The 8,703-nt window shown below is 38.3% G+C and overlaps 1 protein-coding gene across 3 annotated transcripts in view; it reads left to right on the top strand.

The window, feature by feature from the left end:
• Nucleotides 1-7,281: 7,281 nt before the first annotated feature.
• The window catches only part of CD44 (CD44 molecule (Indian blood group)), a 50,436-nt gene continuing 49,014 nt past the window's right edge, over nt 7,282-8,703 (top strand). The window contains exon 1 of one of the 3 annotated variants that reach the window (XM_018082085.2): nt 7,282-7,502. In XM_018082085.2, coding sequence (XP_017937574.2) covers nt 7,436-7,502 — 67 coding nt within the window. In that variant the 5' untranslated portion in view covers nt 7,282-7,435. The remainder of the gene's footprint in view (nt 7,503-8,703) is intronic. The other 2 variants (XM_025896063.1, XM_025896064.1) reach the window with 2 other exon arrangements.

The following is an 8,703-nucleotide window of genomic DNA, read 5'->3' as shown; positions in this document are numbered from 1 at the left end:
TTTATGTGTATAAACTTCTTTATCTTAATGTATCTTGCAAAAGATAGGAAGAGGGACTTTTTACTGATGAGATTTCAGATACAATGGACAGCAGATAAACTACAGATTCTTTTGCTAGTTCTCATATCCATTTTTATATCACTGAGTTTGCTCTCATATCATGTCTTTGAAATCTCAGATGACTCAGACACAGACAATTTCTTGTAAATTCAGTGCAAGTTGGCTGAAACTTTAACATCTGAAGGAGTCTTGATAGCTTTCCAGATCCAACTTGTTCAAAAAGCTGTTCAGACATGACCTGCTTAATTCTTCCAACACTTCAGTAAAATACTTAGACAATATAAGTAATGTTTTAAAAGTGAACAAATAACTCATAATACTTTATTTATTGCCAGTTGTACATTTCTGCAAATTAATTGTTTGTGAGCACACTGAAAATATTTTAGACATGCATTATTTTGAAGAATCTGATGAATTCCTGAACAAATGTTTTTTATTCAATGAATCACAAATTACTGAAAAAGTAGTATTCCGGAACTAGAAGATGATATGGGGTTGCTTAGTAATGATGATTATGTGATACTGTGTAATTTGATGATTATTTTATTTATATAAATCACCATGATAGTACAAATTTTGTAATTTACAATTGCATAAAACATTGAATTTCTGCTTTTATTCTGTATAGAATTTCTGTCTGGCTAATATCTCTTGCTGGTAGATCCTGTCAAACACGTCCAACAAACATTGCCTAAAAAGGCAACCCAAAAGGATTGCAACTGAATGCAAGCACATTTTCAAAATCATAATCATGGTAATATTTCTCCTTAAATTTGGTTAGTTATTGTCATTTGATATTCCTAAAGAAAAGATGAAGCAAATAAACCAAAGTGATATCAGGTTTTGGCCAGTAACAGAGAAACATTCTCAAACACAGCTGTATTGTTTAGGTATGAATTTCTTTCTAATGAAAGAAGCTTAATCCATAACTGAACTCTTACCAAGGATGTAATAATATCCCAAATGAGTGTTTATTTTGAAAATCTAAAATGTTTTTAGTTAAACCAAGTTGTTAAGTAGGCAGTGGATGTGCAGTCTAGTGTGACAAATCCTACTTCTAAGAAAAACTCACTGTGTTGTAATAGCATTCAGCTCCTCCCTCATCTATTTCTATAGCAGAAATTCAGGCACATGGAAATGTGCAAAACCAGAGTTTCTGTCTCACTAATTCTATGAAATCTATTTTCTGTGCCTCTGTCCCAGCCTCACACAAAACTCCTGTTTGCAGTCACCCAGAATTACCTTCTTTGCTTGTTTACACTATGGATTACACTTCCCTCAAAAGTCGTAGGCTTTTTTACTTGACAATTCCAACATATATTATGTAGGGCTCAGAAATTAAGCTCCAAGGGGAAAACAGGGCAGAGGGCAAGATTTTCCTGCCTTACACATTCTCCACCCAAGAAGGGGAACTTAGTACCGTTCGGACCTGAAAGATCTCCTCAGGTTCCCTGTTTAGCTTTGAGCTCAAGGAGACAGCAGTACTGGCTTTGTCTGGGTATGCCCAGGTAGAAAGGATCAAGCCTTAGGAAACAAGCTGCTGCTGTTGCACCAGGAGGAGCCAAATTCATTGATTCCTGTCTATGTTTAACCTTCATAACTAACAAAAAAATTTTTTTTGTGGAGGAGAGGGTCTTGAAATGTTGGTTGCTGCTAACGTCTTCACATCCAAGGCAAAAGGACTGCCCATTTGAGGAAGAATGTGCAACTGCTGTAGCAATGCATTCCCTAAATCAATATGAGGGGGGTAGACTGCTTTTTGTGTATTTTACCCAGATATTTTAGCAATTGAGAACCTAGCACTGCTATGCCTGTCAGCCTCCTCACCCTGTTCATCTTATGATGTGCACACACCTGCAACTTCCCTCCTAGAGCGACACTGGAAACAGCCAGAATCTTTGCCTCCAAAAACAAACATGCCTATTATGGTCTAAAATTAGGATGCTTTTCCTTCCCTTCCACCTCTGACAGGAGTCATAAAACTGACTAACAGGGAGACCTACTGAAATCCAGTAAGTTTCTGTTTATATACGGGCAAGGTCTGGTTTTAGTGTTCTTTGTAGGTGAAAAAGATAGGCTTAAGTATTCATTCCCGCACTGCTACATTTAAGGCACAGTCTAAATGTGGCTATGTTAAATGTGGCTATGTCAAATGTGGCTATGTCAAGACTGGCACAAACAGAGCTGGTGTGAACAGAAATTGTTCCAAATAAAATTTGGGGGTTACTTTCTTTAGAAAGGAAAATATTTTATCAGTGCCTATAAATCTGATGTAATCCCTCTATCCTCAGATTATACATATACAGGGGAAATACGTAACGCAGTATGCAGAGTTATCATAATATAGACATGGGACTCAACCAAACACTGTTTACAGCTGACTTCATTCAAAATTCCTCAAAATCAGTAGAAAACCTCTTTTGACTTTGAATAGCTCCAGGAAGGTCCATATTAGGCATAAGAGCCCCTAAGGATTTATCTGTAGGTTACAGTTAACTGTTTGGTTATGCAGATAGGGAGTGTTTTCTGAGTTGCGTGACTGTTTGTATTTTGAAAAGTTCACCTGCTCTTCTGGGGCTTTAAATGTTTTATTTAATAATTCCAATACACTGCATAGAAGGGCGAGTGGATAAGAAAGGATGGGGGCTAAGAAAAAGGAGAAATGACTGGAGAGAGAAGTCAAAGTAGACATCAAGAAGCAAAATCAAAAGGAAGAAAATGGAAAGACAGTGGGAAGGATAGTGAGGGAGGAGAGAAAAGTATATCCCAGAGATGGCTTAGGATAAGCTTGATTTACCTATTGAGAAATTGCAAACGAAAGAAATGAAAGTGGGAATAGAGAATGCTTAGCACAAAGATGGCAGCTCATGGTCAGATATATCAGTTCCAGGGTCTTATTGCATGGTGTGTGCTGGGAAGGCCTACCAGGGGGAAGGAGGGGTGGAGACAGACAGAAGCCACCTATAGAGAACATGTCTTCCCTTCTCCCCTCAGTTTCCCCTGTATTCCCCCCACCCCCAGCCCTCTACACAGCTGCTTATGACTCAAATGTCACTAATGCATCCCGTGTGTCTCTGCTGCACGCTTGGACAGCTGGTGGCAGCTGCTGTGTGCAGGTTTCCTGCTCAGTCTCCAACAACAACGTAGTAACTAACTGGGTACAGTGGTGTTAAAGTTGCCAGTGGGGACTGGCACTGTGATTTGTTACCTGTGCACTGCTGGGAGATGTGGGTCAGCCAGGGACTACGTGCAGTAGGGTGGTGCTAGGAGCAAGAAAGCTGATGGGGCCACAAGGTCTGCCACAGGAGAAACCTTGCTGCAAAGTGTTTCTTAGGGCCTACTTGAGCGATTCTGGCTGTTAATTTTTGCCTGTGTTGGATTAGCGAGTTGTTTAGGGATCTGGGGCAAACCAGTAAAACAGGCTGATGAATCCACACGGTAGGTGCCAATCTGGGTTGCTGCCTTTTTTAGAAGTAAACAAGTAGGAACCATTGTTCATCTTCCTAACTCTCTGCAGGACACAGGCTGTAAATTACATCTAGGAACAAAAGGTTGATGGGAGTAGAACCGGGCTCTCAACTTCCCAAAGGAGTGCTTTGCCCTCCAGCCAAAAGAGCAGCTTTTCTTGCTTAAACCGGCACAGGCTCTTCTTACGCCTTCCCATCAGCTCTCAGAGCCCGAGAAAAGTGTGCAGTACAAGGTTTACCACACTGAAGCCTTTACAACCGTTTCCATTACAAAACCTGTTTTCAGGATTGATAATGAAAATTAAATCTAGTCTGAAATTGAATCCAGTCTGAAATGCAGGAAACGAGATTGCAGTCTAGGGACAAGGAGGAAATCTTATTAGAAATAACATATTTTATTGATATTACAGATAAGTGGGTATAAAATCCTCCCTGCTCCCCCAAATCTGATTTTCAGCCAATCTTACAGATCACCTGTAGTCTATGCAAAATATACATGGTCATGACCAGAATTACCTAAAGAGATCTGTGCTTTTTATATTCGCCAAGACTATGTTCTTCAACTCCCCATAACAGGTTTGAAATATCTACCAAAGTACGTTCAGAAAACTGTTTTTTAATTGAAAAAAAAAAGTATTTCTGCTAATAATAGAAAAAATATTTCAAATTATGAGCTTCCTTTTTCATAAATTTCTGGTTTTCATAAGAGAAATACCATTTATGTTCACAGAAACAGAATTCCATTCTAGCCTTCTTTCAATTGTTCCTATTTGATAGTGAAATCAATCTCCATTGGTACCTTTTTTTCCATCATAACTACAGATTCATTCAGATACATTCATTGTCTTGTCTGTCCACATAATAAAATTCAGATATATGTTACAGGGAGAGGCTGCCCCATTGAGTTCAGTGGAATTTTGGTCTTTCAGTTCAGCCAGGCCAAACTTTCCTCCTCTATGGGAATTCTCACAAAAATATCTTTTTATATCACTGTAAGCCATGTATGTTCCTTTTCTAGGGCTGTAACACATGTACTCCCTAATAAGATTTTTATCAAAATTAATTCGTGCTGACTACAGCTCACGTATGTGATAAAATCACAAATGAGTTATTTTGGTGTTGCTGTACTATATAGTACCATCACAGATTCAGTATTCAATGTGTCAAAGGCATCACAGAAAAACATTTTTTAAAATGGTGGGGGATTATCCTTTTTAGTTTTATTATTTCATTCTCTTCTGAAAACTTACTTTGTTTGGTACCATTAATTATTTTATAAATTTTTGGTGTCACTATTTTAGCTGCTTGTTACAAAGGGAGTAAACAAGTTCCTAAAGCTCAAATATTTAACTGTATTAATAGGCTCATTTAAAATTATGCTCTGCTGCATTTCTTCAGCTGCAGATTTGCTTTAGATTTTTCTGTTCCTATGTATTAAGATTATCACAAACTAAAAGAAAAGTTATATATTTCTCACAAAGAAATCCCCCAAACCAAACCAAGCCAAACAAACAAGCAAACAATCAAAACCCCAAAACCACTTTTTCCAGAGTGGTACATCTCCTTTGACTAAATTTTCTTGGTAGCATTAGGCACTACAGCCAGGCTAAATTTCATCTGCTGTCTAACTCAGGCCAACATCTGTTGACCATGTTTGGGTGGGAAAGAAGGAAGTATTTTTTGTCACTTTTTTGTTGGAATGCAAATGTGTGTCTTAGGTTGATGTGTAAGCAGGCAGATGGAATGTGAAATGGAAAAACTTACGTTATATAGATACAGCTCATTACTATTTTTGTGATTTATCGCATGAAATGACATACTGTGATCAATTATTTTTCTTGTGTACATCTGTCTTTTCCTTTTGCATTGGGTACTAAGCACCTTCATGCACCTTGTCTAAATACATCTAATCTTAGCCCAGTTTTATAGGGCAACAAACAAGACAGAGTCTTTCCAAAGTGGAATGCCATTCACGTCTGCCAAACACGTGCAGAAGTACTCACTATGTTTCATTTTTTTAATTCTCTATAATTATGGATACAGGACATTAACAGAGAGGTAATTTACATTCATCAAAAATAAGACTCAAAATTATCTAAATTTTAATTAAATATTCAGTTCTTCTGTTTCATCCATTTATTAACTGTGCACCAGCATTTGAAGTCCCACTAAACTTCATTCATGTATTTTCATGCCAAAACATTTATAGATATAAATGTACAGGAATTCACAGAAATATTTCTCTTTCAGCTAATATAAACACTAAGGTATATAGGAGACTGCTTTTTAGTTGCTTTTGAAGCCATTTCTTTCAAAAGAAAGACTAGTATATTAACTAAAGAAAATGGTTTTTATCTGTAATTTCAAGGTTGCTAGCTTCTTAATGAAAAGATTCCCCTGTGTTTCAAGGAAAGATTTTTCACTTTAACTTTGTCCTGTCAGATATTCTAGAACTGTAGGAAAAGCCTGTTGGAACCTGTTGTAAAAATTTGGCTGGTTGAGGAAAGGATAGCCAGCCATCTCTAAGTCAAAAGTCAAAGAAAAGGCGAAGTCCTGAAAACTTCATGTGAACTTCTTATGCCTGTGGCTGGAAAGACCTATCTGTATTTTTCCATTGTTTGTGTTCACAGAGATTAAAAATTAATGAGAAAATTCTTTCAGGTGGGAAGATCGACAAAATGTTAATCTGATATAGGAGTATTCATTCCAAGTTTGGCAAGTGAAACAGAAATCAGAGCATTACTGACTGTCAGTCATTGCCACATGCTGGTTGTTAAAGGTGAGATGTGCTGGCTTTGGTGATCCCTGACGAACCCCTCATTCCACGGCACACAAACCACTGTTGCAGTTCTGCAGCTCTGAGGAGGGACCAGTGCATGGAGACACCACTGGAAATCATTAAGGCACACAACAGACACCCCTGTTGGTTTTCTGCAGAGGCCTTGGGGTTTTCACGAGGGACTTCATGTGGCATCTAGAGTCATGCAAAACCCCACACTACAATGAACATCTGTCCCTCGGGAACTGAGACCTTGTCTGAACATCAAAGATGTCATACCTTTTCATCCTATTTCTCTGCTTTGTGAATTGGGAATACAAGGAATAATTCCTTCTGTGCCTCATCCCATCAGTACAATAAAATATCGACCTTAATCCTCAGTATCACTGCTGGCACTGACATTATTTACTACTCTTGCTGGAGCAGCCTGTGAAGAGAAGCCTGTGGGACGTGCTGTGGGAGACTGAACTGCCTTAACTTACCTTCTGCATAAGTTTATCCTCTGGCAACGAGCAAAAATATTGCAGAAAACTTCATTGTAGAGCAGGCATTTTACTTGGTCTAAATTGACCTACAAAAAAAAAAAGAAAGAAAATGGTGAGGTGGGACTAAATAAGCAAAATATTTTTGGGAAAGGTCTAGGTTATTATAGATGCTTTGCTGGAGTTCAGAATCTCTAATGCTTTTTTTGCAATAATGAAGGGATTTTAAAATGAAGGAGGGAAAGCTCACAACAAACAGTGCATTTTTGAGCTAACTCAGGAGAGATTACACAATTTTTCCTGCAAGCACAATAAGTATAATTTTTGACTGTACTTGTGTGAGAAGAAGAGGTTTAGTGCCTCTTTAAAACTCAAGTGTGGCTGCTTAGTCAGTACTGGTTCCCCTCCCACATCCCCCCCCCTCCCCGCCTTCTCCTACTGCTGGGTAACTTTTGTTGCAATATGGGTGTGACTTTTGATGGAGCTCCCCCTCCCAGTTATGTCATTACTTCAGTTCCTTTGAATCTGAATAAAAAGTGCAGCAAACTTCAGACTCATTGACTGCGGGCTTAACAAGCGTCGGGGCTTTTCTTCTTCCTGCAGCTTGCAAGGATCTTTGGATTTTGCAAAACACTTCCAAGAAAACAATGGCCAACTTCTCCTTATGGGCAACTTTTGGATTATGTTTGTTGAAGCTTTGTCTAGCAGAAACACGTAAGTTTTTTATGAATGAAAACACTTATGAATGTTAAGTTTATGCTTCAGACAGCAAGTGCTTTTCTGCTAGATAGCTAACAGCTTTCTTGCATCTATATAGTTTTATTATTTTTGAGTGTTATTAGAGATGCTTTAGAACTGTACTCTCGGTTGTGCTGGTCTGTACAATCACAGAAAGCTGTGTATTGCTTGTAAAGGGCAATTCCAGATCTGTAAAAAGTAAATTGTAAATCATTAAAGTGAAGTTTAAGAACAGAACTACCTTAGGGAATTTGGAATGGCTCTGGTAAAGCTCATTTTGACAATGTGACTGCTGTTAACATACTTAGTTTGCTCTCCCAGCTCCGTTTCAGACTTTGGAGAAAAGGTGGGGAAGGGCAAAATGGGGGTGAACACCACCCCCCCCCCCAGCACACAACAACTGCATTCTTGAGTTTACAAGAGCTGAACCAACAGCTAATACATATTGAATTTGGACACAGCTGAACAGAAGCAAAACTGCAGCGATCTGTGACTAAAATGTGACGAGTTTTTATGCCAAACATGCTTGTTTCTGACTTTCTAAGGTTTCTTTAGAGCTGACTGATGAGATTTTGGAACAAAGGGGGTTAGAAGTGACCAAAAAATTCAGTTGTTTAACTTACTGTAGCTTGGTTATCTGCTTCAAATATTTGTATTTAAAAGTGAAATGTTAATACAGAGAAAAAAAATAAAAATTCTATGTCCAAAAGAACATGTTTTAGGGAAATGACCATACTTCTAACAGACTCTCACTGTGACTGTAAGTGCCTCAAGGCATTTTGTGGTTAGGGATAACGATTGCACTTCTACATTATTTTTCTACTCGTCAATTCTAGGAGTTTAAAAAAATACATTTTTCATGTCCATTGTCACCCAAGGGCTATGTCTGTGTATGGTAAATATATATCTAATTTGTTTGAGCAGCAGTGGATACTTCTATAATGGTTGCAGCACTGGAGAGCTGTGAATGGGTGTGTCAGAGTGAACAAGTTCCCAGTGCCTCTGTGATAGCTGAAGCACCCTCATTGCTTTTCATTCTAAAAGTGTGTGTCTGTTGTACCAAAATGTTCTTGCTAAGATCAGGTATATGGACAATGCCTTAAGAGCAAGGACAGGACTACTGTAGACAAATAAAATATGTCAGAGATGTGTTTAAAACCTTGGCTTGGTCCAAGTC

This window comes from Manacus vitellinus, unplaced genomic scaffold (assembly GCF_001715985.3).
Source record: "Manacus vitellinus isolate BGI_N305 unplaced genomic scaffold, ASM171598v3 scaffold_59_pilon, whole genome shotgun sequence".
In the NCBI taxonomy this organism is placed as follows: domain Eukaryota; kingdom Metazoa; phylum Chordata; class Aves; order Passeriformes; family Pipridae; genus Manacus; species Manacus vitellinus.
The sequence above is the reverse complement of the archived record's forward strand: the minus strand, read 5'-3'. Positions and strand labels throughout refer to the sequence as shown.